Source organism: Ovis canadensis, chromosome 13 (genome assembly GCF_042477335.2).
Source record: "Ovis canadensis isolate MfBH-ARS-UI-01 breed Bighorn chromosome 13, ARS-UI_OviCan_v2, whole genome shotgun sequence".
In the NCBI taxonomy this organism is placed as follows: domain Eukaryota; kingdom Metazoa; phylum Chordata; class Mammalia; order Artiodactyla; family Bovidae; genus Ovis; species Ovis canadensis.
Genome location: NC_091257.1, coordinates 89,366,443 through 89,386,786, shown reverse-complemented (window position 1 = coordinate 89,386,786; position 20,344 = coordinate 89,366,443). Strand labels below are relative to the sequence as shown.

Below are 20,344 nucleotides of genomic sequence, written 5' to 3'. Positions count from 1 at the left end.
ACCAGAAAATTACTAGAGCTAGTCAATGAATATAGTAAATATGCAAGATAGAAAATTAACACACAGAAGTCCCTTGCATTCCTATACACTAACAATGAGAAAACAGAAAGAGAAATTAAGGAAACAATTCCATTTACCAGCACAACGAAAAAATAAAATACTTAGGAATAAATCTACCTAAAGAAACAAAAGACATATATGTAGAAAACTATAAAACACTGATGAAAGAAATCAAAGATGACAGAAATAGACGGAGAAATATACCATGTTCATGGATTGGAAGAATCAATATAGTGGAAATGAGTATACTTTCCAAAGCAATCTATAGATTCAATGCAATCCCTATCAAGCAACCAATGGTATTTTTCAGAGAACTAGAACAAATGATTTCACAATTTGTATGGAAATGCAGAAAACCTCAAACAGCCAAAACAATCTTGAGAAAGAAGAATGGAATGGGAGGAATCAACCTGCCTGACTTCAGACTATACTGCAAAGTTACAGTCATCAAGACAGTATGGCACTGGCACAAAGACAGAAATATAGATCCATGGAACAAAATAGAAAGCCTAGAGATAAATCCAGGCACACATGGACACCTAATCTTTGACAGAGGAGGCAAGAATACACAATGGAGAAAAGACAATCTCTTTAACAAGTGGTGCTGGGAAAACTGGTCAACCACTTGTAAAAGAATGAAACTAGAACACTTTCTAACACCATACACAAAAATAAGCTCAAAATGGACTACAGATCTAAATGTAAGACCATGAATTATAAAACTCCAAGAAGAAAACATAAGCAAAACCCTCTCTGACATAAATCACAGCAGGATCCTTTATGTTCAACCCCCCAGAGAAATGGCAATAAAAGCAAAAATAAACAAATGGGACCTAATTAAACTTAAAAGCTTTTGCACAATGAAATAAACTCTAAGCAAGGTGAAAAGACAGCCTTCAGAATTGAAGAAAATAATAACAAATGAAGCAACTGACAAAGAATTAATCTCAAAAATATACAAGCATCTCATGAAGCTCAATACCAGAAAAATAAATGACCCAATCAAAAAATGGGCTGAAGAGATAAACAGACATTTCTCCACAGAAGTCATACAGATGGCTAACAAACACATGAAAAGATGGTCAATATCACTCATTATCAGAGAAATGCAATCAAAACCACAATGAGTTACCATCTCACACCAGTCAGAATGGCTGCTATCAAAAATTTTACAAACAATAAATGCTGGAGAAGGTGCAGAGGAAAGGGAACCCTCTACACTGTTGCTGGGAATGCAAACTTGTACAGCCACTATGGAAAACAGTGCAAATATTCCTTATAACCTGGAAATAGAACTGCCATATGACCCAGAAATCCCATTGCTGGGCATGCACACCGAGGAAACCAGAGTTGAAAGTGACACGTCTACCCCAATGTTCATCAGAGCACTGTTTACAATAGCTAGGATATGGAAGCAATCTAAATGCCCATTGGCAGACAAATGGATAAAAAGGCTGTGGTACATATATTCAGCAATTTTTAAAAAACGCATTTGAATCAGTTCTAATGAGGTGGATGAAACTTGAGCCTATTATACAGAGTGATGTAAGTCAAAAAGAAAGCCACCAGTACAGTATATTAATGCATATATATGGAATTTAGCAAATGGTAACGATGAAAGAGGAGAGTGAAAAAGTTGGCTTAAAGCTCAACATTCGGAAAATGAAGATCATGGCATCTGGTCCCATCACTTCATGGCGAATAGATGGGGAAACAGTGGAAACAGTGTCAGGCTTTATTTTGGGGGCTCCAAAATCACTGCAGATGTTGATTGCAGCCATGAAATTAAAAGACACTGACTCCTTGGAAGGAAAGTTATGACCAACCTAGATAGCATATTCAAAAGCAGAGACATTACTTTGCCAACAAAGGTCTGTCTAGTCAAGGCTATGATTTTTCCAGTGGTCATGTATGGATGTGAGAGTTGGACTGTAAAGAAAGCTGAACACCAAAGAATTTATGCTTTTGAACTGCGGTGTTGGAGAAGACTCTTGAGAGTCCTTTGGACTGCAAGGAGGTCCAACTAGTCCATCCTAAAGGAGATCAGTCCTGGGTGCTCATTGGAAGGACTGATGCTAAAGCTGAAACTCCAATACTTTGGCCACCTCATGAGAAGAGTTGACTCATTGGAAAAGACCCTGATGCTGGGAGGGATTGGGGGCAGGAGGAGAAGGGGACGACAGAGTATGGGGTGGCTGGATGGCATCACCGACTAAATGGAAATGAGTCTGAGTGAACTCCGGGAGTTGGTGATGGACAGGGAGGCCTGGCATGCTGTGATTTATGGGGTCGCAAAGAACTGGACGCGACTGAGCGACTGAACTGAACTGAACTAAACTGAACAATGACCCTATATATGAGACAGCAAAAGAAACACAGATATAAAGAACAGACTTTTGGACTCTGTGGGAGAAGGTAAGGGTGGGATGATTTGAGAGAATAGCATTAAAACATATATATTACCGTATGTGAAACAGATCACCAGTCCAGGTTCAATACATGAGACAGGGCGATCAGGGATGTTGTACTGGGATGACCCTGAGGGATGGGATGGGGAGGTAGTTAGGAGGAGGATTCAGGATGGGGAACACATGTACACCCATGGCTGATTCATGTCAATGCATGGCAAAAAAAACACTACAATATTGTAAACTAATTAGCCTCCAATTAAAAAAAAAAAAAACACCTGACCACTTCTTGGCATTTTCAGAATTCCTGGCAGAATTGGGTACTTATTTAAATGGACTGTGACAGACTGTCTTTGTCTTGTCTTGATCGTATTACCTACATGCTCTGTGTCCTGGGACAGTTCCATCTGCAGTTTTTTCATGAGAGCAGGAAGTCATGTTTTTAGAGTTTTTAGAAAGAATTACCAGTCATGAGTACAAAGAATTCACACACTTGTCAGGGACGTGTGTTTTCCACCAAATGTTTTAGTCTGAAAGACTTGTCAACATACCTACATTTCCTCATGACACTTCCAAAAATAAATATGTGTTAAATAATGATCATTTCTCTGTTATGAAATAAATCAGAGAGTTGAGTGGCAGCTGAGCATCTTCTCTCCAGAGGCAACTGCAGGTTGAGCAAGAAAGGCATTACTTTCTTGAGTTTGCTCATGGGGCCAAGACTGCTTTTTCCAGGCTGCTATGATATTACTCAAGACACAGTGCCCTTCCTCTTGCTCCCCTATCAGACTTTATTTCATTTTCTTTTAATGACAGTTACATTCATAATTTTATAAACAGGCCTCATCATCATAGGGACTAACAAGAATTTTACTCTAACCACTTTCTTCAATGACAAGGCACTTAGCATGAGTATAAAATAGGAGAGTCATTTACCTAGAAATATTTATCAAAATGTATCCTTTTGGTTCTGAGAGCATAGTGTTTTGTGTAGGGAAACAGCTGTTGAAAAAAAATATGTATATATAGTAAAATAATATCCTTCTAGGAGGGAGACACACAATAAAGACAAGGGAAAATCCTATACCAGGTCATGATGAGTGTTGTGAAGAAAGAGAATGGTGGGGATAAAGGAGGCCAGCGAGGGCCAGGGAAATGCTTTGTGATAAGGAGGCCTTGAGGAGAGGCTCTCAAAATCGTCCCTGGTGTGATTGAGCAGCAGACAAGCCCAGGGTATCTGGGACTGAGTGCGTTGAGGGGAAGGAGAATGGAAAGGGATGAGACAGAGAGGCCACAGGGACAAATCATGAAGAAAGAGCTTTGTAAAACTTTAAAAATCAGAATCTGACTCTCAGGCAATGAGGAATTGGTCATGAGACTCATGGATAGAATTCACTTTGAAACAGGATTCTTGTGGCTGCAGTGTAGAGAGTGGTCTCTAGGGGGCAAAGGCAGAGTCAGAGGCCTCTGGGCAGGCTGTTGCACTGATCCAAGTGAGCCATGTTGGAGTATACCCATATTTTTGCCTGGATTGATCTCAGTTCCTTAGAATACCATGGATAACATGCTCTGTTGAGGTTTCTTTAGAGGCTTTATCACAAATCACAATTCATTAAATTTTTAGGCATTTGTGATGGGTTTACCTTTCAAACCCTCACCTCTCCTTGAGGTATGGGGGCAGGGAAAAGGTGAAGGTGGAAGTTAAAACTCCACTCCCTAATCAGGTGTTGGTTATCCAGACAACCAACATCCACTCTAAGGTTCGATTGATGCTTTGTTTGTCACCTCACTCACATGGTAAAATGTTCCCTTGGTGCTGTCATCTCTTAGGAAATCCACTAGTTTTAGGAGCTCTGGTCCAGGAACAGGAAGAATATTAAATTAATATTTCTGATGGCTTCTGGTGGCTCAGCTGGTAAAAAGTTCACCTGCAATGTACAAGATCTGGGTTTGATCTCTGGCTTGGGAAGATCCCCTGGAGAAGGGAATGGCTACCCATTCTGGTATTGTGGCCTGGAGAATTCCATGGACTGTATAGTCCATGGGGTTGCAAAGAGTCAGATACAACTGAGTGACTTTCATTTTCACAGATAGGTCACAGTATAAGTATTCCCTCAATATTTCTTTATTCCAGTGCCAATAGCTAAACAAAGTGAACACAATGATGGGTTTTCTTCCATGCCTTTCTTCATTAAATCATGATGCCTTCACACTTTCTTTATAAAAGTGGAAGCTTTCAACCAAACACATGTACAGAAAATAGTATTATAAACCCGTGGACCATTGTCCAGCTCCAATCATGATCAACATATGGAGAATATTCTTAATATGTATCTTTTATCCCAGATAATCTGGATGGTGTGATCACACACCTAGAGCCAGACATCCTGGAATGTGAAGTCAAGGGAGCCTTAGGAAGCATCATTATGAACAAAGCTAGCGGAGGTGAGGGAATTCTAGCTGAGCTATTTCAAATCCTACAAGATGATGCTCTGAAAGTTGCACTCAATATGTCAGCAAATTTGGGAAAACTCAGCAGTGACCACAGGATTGCAAAAGGTCAGGTTTCATTCCAATCCCTAAGAAAGGCAATGTCAAAGAATGCTCAAACTACTGCATAATTGCACTCATTTCACACACTAGCAAGGTAGTGCTCAAATACTCCAAGCCAGGCCTCAATGTTATGTGAACTGTGAGCTTCCAGATGTTCAAGCTGGATTTAGAAAAGGCAGAGGAACCAGAGATAAAATTGCCAACAACCACTGGATCATCGAAAAAGCAAGAGAGTTCCAGAAAAACATCTATTTCTGCTTTGTTGACTATGCCAAAGCCTTTGACTGTGTGGATCACAATAAACTGTGGCAAATTCTGAAAGAGATGGGAATACCAGACCACCTGACCTGCCTCTTGAGAAACCTGTATATAGGTCAGAAAGCAACAGTTAGAACTGGACATGGAACAGCAGACTGGTTCCAAATAGGGAAAGGAGTACTTCAGGGCCATATATTGTCACCCTGCTTATTTAACTTATATGCAGAGTACATCATAAGGAACGCTGGGCTGGATGATGCATAAGCTGGAATCAAGATTTCTGGGAAAAACATCAATAACCTCAGATATGCAGATGAAACCACCCTTATGGCAGAAAGTGAAGAAGATGTAAAGAGCCTCTTGATACAATTGAAAGAGGAGAGTGAAAAAGTTGGCTTATAGCTCAACATTCAGAAAACAATGATCATGGCTTCTGGTCCCATCACTTCATGGCAACTAGATGGAAAAACAGTGGAAATTGTGGCAGATTTTATTTTTTGGGCTCCAGAATCACTGCAGATGGTGACTGCAGACATGAAACAAAAAGAGGCTTACTTCTTCAAAGGAAAGTTATGACCAACCTAGACAGCATATTAAAAAGCAGAGACATTAGTTTGTCAACAAAGATCCATCTAGTCAAGGTATGGTTTTTCCAGTAGTCATGTATGGATGTGAGAGTTGGACTATAAAGACAGCTGAGTGCTGTAGAATTGATGCTTTTGAGCTGTGGTATTGGAGAAAACTCTTAAGAGTCCCTTGGACTACAAGGAGATCCAAACAGTCCATCTTAAAGGAGATTAGTCCTCAATGATCATTGGAAGGACTGATGTTGAAGCTGAAAACCCAATACTTTGGCCACCTGATGTGAAGAGCTGACTCATTTGAAAAGTCCCTGATGCTGGGAAAGATGGAAAATAAGAGGAGAAGGGGACAACAGAGGATGAGATCGTTGGGTGGCATCACCAACTCAATGGACATGAGTTTAGGTGAACTCCTGGAGTTGGTGATAGTCAAGGAGGTCTGGCGTGCTGTAGTCCATGGGGTTACAAAAAGTCGGACACGATTGAGTGACTGAACTGAACTGAGGGGCTTGTTAGGACTTCCCTGTGGCTCAGGGGTAAAGTATCTGCCTGAAATGCAGGAGTCACGTGAAACGCCATTTCAATCTCTGGGTAGGGAAGATCCCTTGGAGGAGGGCATGGCAACCCACTCCAGTATTTTTGCCTGGAGAATCCCATCCCAGACAGGAGTCTGGTGGTCTACAGTCAAAAAGAGAGCATGCACAGGGGCCTGGTTACCAGGTTCTTTTATGGATCAGAGAAAAGGGAGGAGGTGAGGAAAAGAGAGCAAAAAACTATTCAATCCTTGCAAATGTCCCCTAGAATGACAAGCCTCAGGCAGGGGAGTGTTTAGTTTCACCTCTTTACCGTCTTTTACAGGTGGGTGACTCAGCTTATCTCCCTGAGGCAGGCCATTTATGCCTACAATAACAAGAAATCTGCAGGATGAGGGTTAAAGTCATAGAAGCAGATCCAGCCTAAGTTCAAAATTAACCCTTCCAGTTACAAAATCAAGCCCATTACTTTGGGATGCTGTGGATGCACTTGAGAGAATGAATAGAGAATTCTCTGCTCTGTGCCCCTGGGTGATAGATGCTCAAAGATTCAGGGCTCCTCCTATGATCATCAGTATGACACCCACCTCCCAGTAGGAACTTCTGGATCCTATTTCATGCCTGTGTTGAAATAAATATCTAGACTCAAGTTGTCCAAGGTGCCAGGTCAGCAAACGGAAAAATAATTCTGTTTTTGTAAATGATCTACAGTTCTTTGAGTCCTTGGGAGTGGAGACTGCCCACTTCATGAAATGTTAAGAAAAGTTTGAACTATCTTTTTTAATCATTTTTTTTCCTTAATCATTTTTAATGTGGAAAATGCCTATTTTCTTCTGAGGTCTGGGACTTCCCTGAGGTCTAGGGCACAGGCAATGTATGTCCATGTGCCAGAGCACAGTAAAAACTCCCAGACAGGAGTGAGCTTCTCTGGTTGGTAACACCAAGGACATGTTGGGTTGAGGGAACCCAACAAGCAAAAGCTTGGGCCTGTGTTCTTCCAGGTTCACCCCTTGCACTTTCTCCCTTCATTGATTCTTCTCTGCATCCATTTGCTATTAACTCAAGTATTAAAAAAACACCTTTGTGTCCTGTGAGTCCTTTCATGAATTAAACCTGAGTGTTGAGAAATGGAATATTTCCTACCATATCGGCAAACAAAGGATGTCACAGTTGTCCATAACTGGAATGTGAGGGAACTCAGTAAGGAAAGAATACTCTCCATCTAAACAGATAAATGACAGCAGCCACTTCCTAAGGTGAGCCTTGATGAAACTCATGATATAAAAACACAGAATACTGGCCCCTGATAGACGAGATGCATATCAAAGGAATGATTTCAGTGAGCCCAGATTCTTGCATCTTTTCACACATAGAAAAGTGCTAAATTCCTTAATTTGGAATACTTGGTTTTCATTAATTTTCAATAATCCTTTGACATTCAGTCTACCTGCTCTTTGTTGCAAAAGTTCTATATAACCTGACTCCCTCTCCACCCCAACCCTTGCCTCCTCATAGCAATTCTCTGAGGGTTACCTGACATGCTGCTTCTTAAAGTCCTAAAAAATCCCACTGGATAAAACATAACTCTCAACTTTAAGATTGTGAATTTTTTTTTAGTCTACGGTGGTCTTAGGGATTCTAAGCACAAATATTTGTGCTGTAGCACAAACTAGTTGAAGCCCCCTCATTATGTTTGTCCTTATTAAGCCCTTATGCTTTCCACCCATTCAAGTCGACAGTTGTTTACCCCCCTCTCTTTCTTGCTTAATTGCATGCTGAAAGTGATTGCCCTCTAGCTACAACTGTATTATGCACCTGATGTTTACTTCTCCAAGACAACATTCCTTAACACTTGCCCTTTGTGAGCATTCTCCATCCAGAAAAAATGTCTCAGAATGATAACTTTGAGACGACCAGAACCTGTTCCAGAACCACCTAACGATCTCATTGTCTCCAAGAGAAAAGAAGAATGCAAGACTACATCAGCTCCATCCTTATCTTCAGCCCTATTTTGTAGCCACAAACTATAAGACTCCTTCCTACTTCCCAGGAAGGGGCGGGGGGACACTGTCTTGAGTTTTGGCCTGCTGTGCCTGGCAAAGTAATAAAGCTGCTCCTTTCTACTCCTGCAAAGCTCTGTCTCTGTGTTTTCTGTTTGGTACAGGTGAACAGAGGCTGGGTTTTCAGCAACAGTTTCTCTTATTTTCCCCAAATAAAAATTACATCCATAGAAGTTAAATAATTTGTCTGGATCACACAGATCATGAGCAAAGCTGGAATTTAAATTCCTCTATCACCAATGATGAGGCTTTTAACAACTACTAAACCACATGTGAAGCTAACCTAACGTAACTGATTTCTCATATAGAAAACTCAAATGGAAAAGAAAACTTATTTCAAGATGGAGTATTGGTTTGGCCAAAAAGTCTCATAAGATGTTACAGAAAAACCCAAACAACTTTCTGGCCAATGAAATCAGTACGAGAAAATTTCCCTTTAAAAATATGTAGATTAAAAAAGCATTCCATATTTCAGTACCCTCCCCCCACCCAAAATGATACAGAATGATCCCCAAATATGTTATCTTGAGAATAAGCAACGAGGTTTTTGTTTAGGCTTTCAGGTAGGGGGAAAAAGTCATCTCTAAGGCAGAAAAGCATTCTGGCCACTTAATGGGGACACTCCATGGTAGGATTCAGTCAAGGTCCACAGTTGTTCTGGGGAAAGAGAATCTGATCAAGAGTTTTTTATCCCCTTGAATTGTCCCTGAACTGCCAGGCTGAAAGGGGGAGTTGGGGGGAAATGGATACATGTTCACATACGGCTGAGTCCCTACACTGTTCACCTGTGACTATTTCAACTTTGTTAATCAGCTATAACCCAAACAAGATAAAAAGTTTTAAAAAATTGTCCTTCAAGTATAAAGGCAATATGCAAAACCTAAGGGAAAAGAATACCTATAAACCCTTTGTTTTTGTAGAATTGCTTAATCTACCTAACAAAATGTTTATGAGGATACCTTGTAAAGACACTGACTTCACGTGGTGGAATTTGACTGTCCACCATGATAGCCATCAGCCACATCTGATTACTGAGCACAGAAAATGTGACTGTACCCTAAGTGCAAAATACACTGAGATTCCAGATAGTATAAAGAAAAATAAAAATCATATTGCTCTTTATTATATGTTGATTATGTGTTGAAATTGCCCTATTTTGGATTTACTGAGTTGTTCTTTAGTCGCTCAGTAGTGTCTGACTCTGTGACCCCACAGACTGCAGCTTGTCTGGCTTCCCTGTACTTCACCATCTCACGAAGTTGCTCAGACTCATGTGCATTGAGTAGATGATGCCATCCAATCATCTCATTCTCTGTCTTGGGTTAAATAAACTATTATAAAAAGTAGTTTTATATCTTTCTTTTTACTCTTTAAAATATTGCTACTTAAAAAAAATGCTAGGAATTTCCTGTCAGTTCAGTGGTTTAAACTCAGTACTTTCACTGCCCTGGAGGCCCGGGATTAGCTCACTAGATGAAGAACTAAGTAATTCCATGTGCAGCACAGCCCCCCAAAAATGCTGGTACTAGAAAATTTAAAAGTCTCTTTGTGGCTTGCATTATGTTTCTGCTGCACAGCACTATGGTAGATTGTGTGTGGGGGGGGTGATTTTGCCTTTTGCTTATGCTATTCATATTCACTATAGCTTGATCTTTTCGAAATAAATATGATGATGTATGCTGTGCCAAGTTGCTTTAGTTGTGTCCAGCTCTCTGAGACCCTATGGATCATAGCCTTCCAGGCTCCTCTGTCCATGGGATTCTTCAGGCAAGAATACTGGAGTGGGCCGCTATGCCCTCCTCCAGGGGATCTTCCTGACCCAGGGATGGAACCCAATTCTCTTATGTCTACTGCATTGGCAAACAGGTTCTTTACCATTAGCACCATCTGGGGAGCCCATGATGATATATATGAAACAATAAACTCATTATCCCAAAGTGAAATAAATAAGCCAATGAACAAAGAGCTGTGCTCTCACTCTTGGGATGTTGAGACACTAGCTGGGAGGTTCTGGATGGGAACCAATAATAATAGAATGGAGAAGAGCTGTGCTGGGCTTTCAGGGACAGCGTGGTCCAGCCCACCTGTTTTACAGACAGGGAAGCTGAGGTCTCCAAAAAGTCCCCTTTTAGTGCAAGGTCACAGGGACTCAAGTCTGCAGTAGATGAAGCTGGGGAACACATTCCAGATGCTACAGAAGCACCATCCTAGAGGACTTGCCCAATGTCCAGGAAGAATCCATCCAAGGACACTGGCATTGCCTCCAGGTAAGAAGTCCAGTTCTTGCAGCCGACACCTCTGGCCCAGGGTGCTTCTTATTCTAAGTAACAAAAAGCATAATACTTCCCTTATTTCAGCTGCAGCTATAAGTTCCAGCCTCCCAGCTTCACCCCAGAACATGAAGCTACTCACACCATGAAGCTCAGCTGCCTACTTGCCCTTTGCCTCACCCTCTGCCTGGTGGGCTTGGCAAGCTCAGGAGATACCTCAGGTGAGCTGAGGTGCTGGACACAGGGTCCCTGATCATAGCCTCGTGGGGGAGTATTGGGTCCAACCAGCCATCTGGTCACTTCCACCTCAAGAGAAAACAAAGACCTAGACATGGGAAGAAGTTCCCTGTGGTCAGCTTTCAGTCTTAGAAAAATCTGGGGCCAGACCTCCCAGATGTCTCTTTGACATCAGCAAATTTTAATTTTTCTTAAAAAGCAAGACATATGTTTAAAAAAGACAAACCATATGTAAATGTGTAAAGTTTAAAAAGTGGGTCCCCTGTTTCACACAGCCCCAACAATCCTGCTCTCCAGAATCCTACTCCCTAGAATTCTTAAGAAACAAAGAGATATTGATGATCTTTGAACAGGAGGCCAGATTCTCAAACTTGGCTGCACATGCAAGTCCTCTGAGGTCTCTCTGGGTCCCACATTCAAAAATTCTGATATAATGAGTCTGGGACAAAGCCTGGGCATCAGGGTTTTTTTTTTAAGTCCCTCAAGAGGTTCTAATATTCTAACCAAGACTGAGAATTTGCTGCCTAAATAGAAGATCTCAAGTTCCTTTCTACAATGCCTCTTCCCTATTCCAGGTTAAACTTCTCCTAGGAAATCCAGCATGGTCAAGGTCACTCTCATTGGGGATTCACAAAATGGTTTGGTGGAGCTGAGTTGACCCATGTGCTTATAAATTTGAGGAATGCTGTCCTGATCAGGGAAAGGGTCATTCTCAAAGTGCTGTGTGCTATATCCATAAAAAGATACACCGAGGCCCTGAGTGTCCAAGGCAGATGGTTGAGGGAGGGTGTGTGTGTGTGTGTGTGTGTGTGTGTGTGTGTGTGTGTGTGTGTGTGTGTGTATGTTTGATAAATCACTGGGTTTGATACCCAAAGCTAGATGTGAAAGGAGTTAAAATCACAAGTGATTCAGTAAAAGAGGCCAGTTTCTTTATTTGCTGATTACCCATGATATTAAAGGTTATTTAATATGAATATCTTTTTCCTGGCAGTGAAAAATGACACTTGCTCATTGTCATTCAACTGACACTAAAAAGAATTTTAGAAAATAAAAGTCATTTGAAATGCTACCACCCAGAGATAACTGCTCTAAATATATTGAGGAATAACCTTCATGCCATCATTATATGGGCTTATATGTATATTTATAGCCATAGGAACACATCAGGTGTCTTATTTTACAATTTGTTTTTTTATTCAACAAAAGATAAATGCCTCTCTCCATGTTGTTGTATATCATCAACTCTATGCTTTTTAATGACTGCATAATGGTCTACTGATCCTCTGTTGGTAAACATGTATATTTTTTCTAAATTAGAAACTTTTCCCATTATAAACAAAGCTCCAACCAATATCTTGATGTCAAGTTATGAGGGGATACAGCACTTGGGATTTGAAATTGGATCTGAGTTTAAACCCCAGGCCTCTCTCAACTTACAGGCTTTATGATTTGGGGAAGATTCCCAAACCTCTCCAAGCGTTGCTTTCTACATTTGTGAAATGGAGACAGTAATACCCTCTCTGTTTGGTTGTTTAACTAATGGCAAGTATAGCAAACGCCTAGGAGGGTGCTTGGTGTAGAGTAGGTGCTGGGAAAAAAGTGTTGATCAGTTCATTAACAAGACACATCAGTGACCATTCTGTTCTTTCTTACCCTTGCAGACAATCTTCAATTAGAGGCCTCCCAAGAGTTATTTCAAACCACCTCTGCCATGTGCCAGCTTCCCGCCACCCCCCCAAGTCAGAGTTCCAGGTAAAGCTTCTTTGTTCTGATACTTCTATACCTCCACATCCAATGTGTGTGAGCCCTTTACTTATGGTGGTTATCAGGGCAATTATAAGAATTTTGAAACCACAGAGATGTGTTTGATGGTTTTTCAATCTGCTAGTGAAGCCTCTGATAGACACAGGAAGAGTAATGGAGGTGATAGGATGCTGGGTGTGAAGGGAGAGGGTATTGGTGAGGATGCTGATGGTGATGCAGGGGTTTATGTTAATATGGGAGTTGGTGATGATGAGAACACCTGTCACTGAGTGCTGGGGTGTGAAGGTGTTAGAGGTGTAGACAGCATGGCTTTGGTGGATGATGACTCGGATAGTAAAGACGAAGGGAAGATTGGTTATTGTAGCAAGCCCTCTTAAAATACGTGGTGAGGGGTCTTCCCTGGTGGTCCAATGTGGAGGGCCTGGATTTGATCCCAGATCAGGGAACCAGATCCCTCATGCTACAACTAAAGATAGCCCACGGCACACCTAAGACTCAGTGCAACCAGATAAATAAAAATAAGTAAATAAAATACGTAGTGGGGCTGGCAGAGGTGAAGACAGAAATGTAACCTTTATGGGTGATCCTGTTGGCGGAGGTGATGAACGTGGTTGTAGTAATGATCACGGTGGGACGTGATAGAAGTGAGGAGGTCCCCAGGGTGGTGGATGTTGAAGGGGTTGGATAAGGAGTCCAGCTTGATGGCTCTGGCTCTAGGATGCCAATGGGCCAGCCAAGAAGGGAGCGGGCTGTCGTCTCCATCACAGAGACCGAGAACAAAAACTGCTGACGATGACACCTGCATGTTCCCAGGCATTGACCAAAAGCTGGCTTGGCTGCTTTTCCTGCTCAGAGGCCATTTTGAACCCATCCTGTAACCCTCCAGGATAGGGTCAATAAAGTGTTCAAAGTTCATGTGGCCTGAAACCTTCCTACAAGGGCCCTGGGCTTGTCCTCAAAAATCGCTCACAGTCACAGGGGTGATCAAACTTGCATCACTCCACGCCCAGCCTTCCAGGTCCTCACTGTCCTGTGTTCCTAGAATGAAGACAGGACAAAGGACAAAAGTTCCCCTTTCACCAGGGGGTCCTCAAGGAAGCCAGACTGAATGGAAATTTGGGGACCTTGGATGTCTGTTCCTGGATCCTGGCCTGCTGCTCTTTCTTATCCAGGGTTACATGATGAGCCAGAATGTTCTTCCTATCCAGCAGGAACCATGGCCTGGAGGAGTGTGGAAGGGGTACAAATTCAGGGAATCTTGGTTTTCTCTTCTCCACCCAGAATAATACTGGAAAAAATTTTTTATATATTTTTAAAATTGTGGTAAAATATATACAACATGTAGCTTCCCAGGTGTCACAGTGGTAAAGAATCTGCCCGCCAATGAAGGAGACCCAAGAGATGTGGGTTCAATCCCTGAGCCCAGAAGATCCCCTGAAGGAGGAAAATGCAACCCGCTCAAGTATTCTTGCCTGGAAAATCCCTTGGATAGAGGAAACTGGTAGGCTAAAATCCATGGGGTGGAAAAGCGTCAGACACAACTGAGCACACACAACACATATACTACATGAAATTTACCATTTTAACCATTTCTAAGTATACCACTGAAAGGTTGTTGCTGAACAAAAAGACGCCAGGATTCTTGGCCTCTGGAGGAGAAGAATTCAATCCGGGGCCAGAGACGAGGCTTATCACTCAGAGCTTTTGTGTAATAAAGTTTTATTAAAGTATAAAGGAGATAGAGAAAGCTTCTGACATAGGCATCAGAAGGGGGCAGAAAGAGTACCCTCCTGCTAGTCTTCAGCTGAATGTTATATAGTCACTAGCAGTCTGTTAATGAAAGAATGTCTTAAAACTCAGAATGGCACCAGGCCCCTCACCCATAAGATGCATTTTGGGATAATCTTGATACCAGATGATTCATCCCAGGCCATAAAATGATCAACTTGAATCTTGTAGAAGGGCAGATTACCATACAAATAATTTCCTTTACATAGATGAGGGGAACAATATCTGAGTATAACATACTGGTTTGTCAAGTAGGTTCTGAGCCATTAGGCAGAACCGACTTGAGGACAGAGTTTGGGGTAAATGCATAGTACATTAACATAGCTTAAGACAAACATTTCCATAAAAAATGCATTGGTTATCTCAAGGTTTGAGAATAGTTAACTTCAGGTGAAACCAGGTGTCATTATGGCAACACAATATTTTAAGAGAAACCTCCTTTTAAATTTATATAGAGAAAAAAAATATCGCTAGTTTGTTTCCTCCTGCCACTTAAGATAGATAAAAATGTCTGATACTTGCAGGCTATTTCCTCCATTTGGAGACGGCTGGCTGTTACCTCTCACCATTTAGTGGCATCACATAAACACACATTGTTGTGCTGCTGTGAGCATCACTCACCTCCAGAACTTTTTCATCTTCCCATACTGAAATTTTGTACCCATTAAAAATTAACTCCACTTTCTCCCTACCTGCAATCCCTGGGTGCCGCCACTCTAATTTCTGTCTCTATGAGTTTAACTACTTCAGAAACCTCATATACATGGAAGCATACAGTACTTGTCCTTTTGTGACTGGCTTGTTTCACATAGCAGCATGTCCTCAAGTTTCAACCATGTTGTAGCCTATATCAAAATTTATGTTCTTTTTATGTATTTATTTATTGGTTCATTTCTTTTAGTTGTTTGTTTTGGCTGCTCTGGGATCTTAGTTCTCTGACCAGGGATTGAACCTGTGCCTCCTTGCACTGGGAGCTCAGAGTCTTAGCCACTGGACCACCAGTGGCTAAGAAGTCCCGTACTCACCTGGGAAATCCCATACTCACCTGCATTCTTATGTCACACAAGGGGTGTTTATTGCTTGCAAATAACCTTGAGTAAAACATCTTGACCCAGTTGCTTTTGCCCACGGTCTAGACTAGCTCACTCATGCCACCTCTTGTCTTACACACGCACACACATCGTTTGTACATTCTAGAAGCTCTTGGAAAACCTTCAGAGGGAACCTGAACAGTTCCATCTCTGTTAGCTGTACACTGGATGGGTGCACTGTATTAAAGACCCTGCACTCATACTGGTGGGGTTTCTAGAGAGCCCCTCGCCTTACCCATCCCTACCTCTAGACCCCAGGCCCCAAGCCACAGTAGCCCACACCCATTCATACAATTATGTTTGTTGACTGAGCACTGACAGCTTGTCCTGAGTGCTGATGCCTTCAGGTAGAGGAGAGCCACTATGCGTCCAAGAAGCTCCTCGTCTAATGGAAGTTAAAGGACAGTAACAACCAGGGAGATAAGGAATATGAAAGCTGACCAGGGAGGGGAGGGGTACCTACAGAACCTTGGTGTGTCAAGGAAGCCTTCCTGGAGGAAACAACATGTCACTTGGTTTCGTAAATAGAGTAGACTTGGCAGTTGAGAGGAGCGTGGTGATTAGTGGAGCAAGGCATTCCGTTTGATGGGTAATTCACAAAAAGCCCAGGATGGGAAAACTAAGGGGGGGGGGTGGGGCGGACCGCAAGCAGTGTACACTCTTGACAACCGTGTCAGAGGAAGAGAACGAAGGTGGGGGCAGGGCAGACACTTGCCAGAGGACTCGTTTCACAGGAATCTGGGGTTACACAGCCAGGACGTGGGCAGGGGCAGGCTTCAATCCAAGGGCTTCAAAGCCTGGGGGTGGTCTGAGGACCACCCAGAACACAAACTCCTGAGGAGCCAGATAAAAACTGAAAGGCTGGGCTCCGCCCAAACTGACTGAATTCACGGGTCTGGATCCCAGGAACCTGCGTTATTTCGCAAGAGCCCCAAATGGCTGCAATGCAGCGTCTGGTTGGAAAATGCTCACCCAAAGCTCTTCTGTGTCTCCAGCATCTCTCCAGCGCGACCCCTGGTGACAGGGGGCTGGCTCTCAGGGCTCCTCAAAGGCACAGGATTGTTCACTGTCATGGCCGTGGAGATGCTGACATAAACACTCCCCGTCAAACCCAGGGAGTTCTGGGAACCATTCAGAGGAGGATGCCCGGGGAGGAGAGAAGCAGGAGATGAGAAGGAATTTCTGGCAGGGGTGGGAGGAGGCAGGGGCCTCTGGTTGGTTGGCTGGTTGTTTTCTTGATGGGGGAGGGGATCAGACAGGAAATCCAGTTCCGGTACCTGCCAAACGCTCCCTAGGCCCCACCTCTCCCCAGGCCTCAAGGACAGGAAACAAAGAATCAAGGAATTAGATACTTTTTATTCCACAACCAGTAAGCTCCACCTACCACACAGTGGTATGAATATTTTAGCAAATCCTGTTACCCAGGCCAGCGCTGTACAACAGAACTTTCTGTAGTGGCGGGAACATTCATCCCCATGATGCCCAGTACAGCAGCCACTAATCACGTGTGGCTACTGAGCACTTGAAATGTGGCTAGTACACCTGAGGAAATGCACTTTCAGTTTAAATTAATTTAAATTCAAACGCCATGTCTGACTGATGGCTACTGTCCTGAACAGTACAGCTCTAAGTTTCCGGGTGGGGAGAGGGGAGATGCCTCAGGCTGGTCGGATGAGGTTGGCCAGCCACTTGGCCAGGCCACCCTTTCTCGGCTCTTTGATATGGAAGGTGCGGGTGAATAGGCTGTAGGAAGAGCCATGGTGCACGACCACCACTATGCATGTGAGGCAGATGACGTTGTAGGGTATGCTGAAGTCTGACGTGGGCAGGCTTACCAGCAGAGGCTCCAAATAGAGCCTCACGAAATAGCTCGAGTTGTGGGAGACTCAGAAGCTGGGTGCCAGGAGCGGGAAGTGAGGCAGGACTGGCTACTTCCCCTCATCTCAATCCACCCCACCCCATCCCCTCTCTCTGACCACACAGGGCCAATTTCAGAGATGCAGGTTTTCAAGGCTTTCTTAGCCTCAAAGCCTTTTAAAACTCAATACAGAATTCAGGAAGATCCCCTGGAGACAGAAATGGCAACCCACTCCAGTATTGTTGCCTGGAAATTCCACAGACAGAGGAGCCTGGAGGGCTACAGTCCAGGGGTTTGCGCTTTATCAGTGCAAACATGGTTCTCAAAAGTACCCAAACCTGCTTATTGCTTAAGACAGACGCCATCATTATATTTCACAAAGAAAAAATCTATGACTCAGAGAGGTGAAGTGGCTTGCCCAACATCACACAACAACATAGTGAGTTACTGAAGCTAATCTTTCATTAATTCAAGTAATTTCATTTAATGATGAAAGTCCTTTCATGATGCTGCTATAAACTAATAGCTATTAATAAAAATTAACATATATTTATAGTATTACTATTACTTCTATCAGATCTGACATTCATTAAATGGTTATTCTGCCAGGACTTGGACAAAGCATTTAACAAATACAACTTTTTTATTCTCATCAAACACTATGAGATTGATAGAGAAAGAGAAAAGCAACCTCTGAGTGTCAGGACCTGAGCTGGGTACTACAATAGCCCTATGCTCTTCTGCCCAGCATAAATATTTTCCAAAATTTCGACATCAGATGAGGCCATTCTGCATTTGTGAAAGATCTAGACTAAATCAGGACTTTTGATTATCATGTCTGAGCACTGACAAAAGGAGCTAAATTACACAAAGCACCAGTGTGACCTAGCACCTTCCTGTCTTGAATGATTGCTACTTCTTGACCAAGCACAGCTCTCACCTCTATCTAGTCTCCCCTTATTAGAGTTAAAATCAAGATACCCATTTAGAGAACTGTCCCACTTCTTCACAGCCTTCATCCATGTAAGAAAGATATGATTTTTTCTATCAAAGAAGCGATTCATTCTTAGAATAGTTGAACAGAAAGGTATATAGCCTAAAATGGCAGCTAGCTGGCAATCCTTTGTTCTTTTCACTTCCTGATTCTCCTTCCTCACAAGAACGTTTTGGCAGGCTAATTTCACAGGCTTTGTCCTGGCACACTAATTTTGCAGGCTTTAGCCTGGACATGCTCAAAGAACTAAAAGGGTGGGAAAAATAGTTACTATAAGTCGTCCAATCAAAAATTTAGGCAACATCAAGAAAGACTGTAACTCTGTGACTCTCAGACTATGAGGAGCCAGAGGAGGGAACCTGCGTCTTACGAATAAAAACTGAAGGGACTTCCGGCTCTGTGTGCTTGCTCCCAGACCTTCCTCTGTAGCGTGCCCTTCTGTAGAAGTAAAGACTACCTTGTGGAGCCATTTTTGATTGTCTTTTCTATTCCCGCAACACAGCTTTGAGAGCATTTCCAACATCCAGAGCAAAGCCAAATTCCTGAAACCCTCCCCCAAGTCACCTAACACAGCCCACATCCTGTACGTTCTTTCTAACGTTGTCTTAATGAGACAGCATATTGTTCCAAGATGATTCCTGTAGGCTGCTGTGAGTAATAAATCCAACGAGTTCAACTGGGAATAGGGCATTAAACTAGGAATGGGGTGTTTCTACTGGTCTCTGGCTAGAAATATTAACAAGTAAGATTGTTATCTTTATTTTATAACTAAAGAAAAGAGAGCTCAGAGGTGCTGAGAAATTTGCCCAAGACTACATGGGAATAATAGCATCAGCACCATCTGTGTTCTTGTTTATTGAGATACTGTGCCTACTGTGGTCTCCATGGCTCACTTTACTCATCTGTCATGAAACAGATATTCTGTTTTCCCAAAATGCCTCAATCCTACATCTTCTCTGACACAGAGCAGGAAAACATAATCAACATGCCTCTACTTAATGTCTCATTAAGACAACATTAGAAAGAACTTACAGGATGTGGGCTGTGTTAGGTGACTTGGGGGAGGGTTTCAGGAATTTGGCTTTGCTCTGGATGTTGGAAATGCTCTCAAAGCTGTGTTGCGGGAATAGAACAGACAATCAAAAATGGCTCCGCAAGATAGTCTTTACTTCTACAGAAGGGCAGGCTACAGAAGAAGGTCTGGGAGCAAGCACACAGAGCCGAAAGTCCCTTCAGAGTGGGAGTGGGAAGAGAGTGGGAAGCTGCCATGTTAGGAAATAAATGCAGCAGCTAAGTGTCATCTTTATGCCTTCATTTCCTCTCTTGAAGGACTCTTAGGATGGTTAATAGAACAATGCAGGCAAAATGCAGGCTAACACAGAGCCTGGGGCACTAAAGGGTACTTGCTCTTCTTTAACTGAACTAAGAAACCTCCTCCCCACAAGTCACCTTGGGGTATTGGATTCTTTAGAAAAGTGGACAATAGAGGCTAAAGGCCATTCTCCTTCTGAGAGTCCAGTAGGACAATTTGCCCCCAAATTTGACTGAACTTAGAAGAAAGGAATAAAAGCTGTCATGTAGAGGTGTCTGTCTCCCAGTTTTTGTGTAGCATGGGGGCCTATTGAGAGGCCGATGATGCTATAATGGATTCGCTTCCTATACCCAGTAGTGCACAGTCTGTGGACTGGGAAACAGGAGGTGCCCACTACTCTGCAGAACAGGGAGAAGGACCGCCATTTCCATGGACCCTATTGGTTAAGGTTTGTAGTTGCAAACTCCAGTCAGTTTAATTTTGAATATGCATTTGTTGAAATATAAGCCACAGTGGGTAAAGCCACAGAAAAGAAAATGCAGCATCATTGTGGGGTCAAGGAGCTTCTTGATCCCAA

At 42.7% G+C, this 20,344-nt stretch overlaps 1 protein-coding gene across 1 annotated transcript in view; it reads left to right on the top strand.

The window, feature by feature from the left end:
- Nucleotides 1-12,993, top strand: part of LOC138417267 (trophoblast Kunitz domain protein 1-like) — a 32,159-nt gene extending 19,166 nt beyond the window's left edge. Inside the window, exons 6-8 of the mRNA XM_069547076.1 lie at nucleotides 10,811-10,944; nucleotides 12,622-12,712; nucleotides 12,849-12,993. Of these exons, the coding sequence (XP_069403177.1) occupies nucleotides 10,811-10,944; nucleotides 12,622-12,712; nucleotides 12,849-12,993 (370 nt within the window). The remainder of the gene's footprint in view (nucleotides 1-10,810; nucleotides 10,945-12,621; nucleotides 12,713-12,848) is intronic.
- Nucleotides 12,994-20,344: the final 7,351 nt, after the last annotated feature.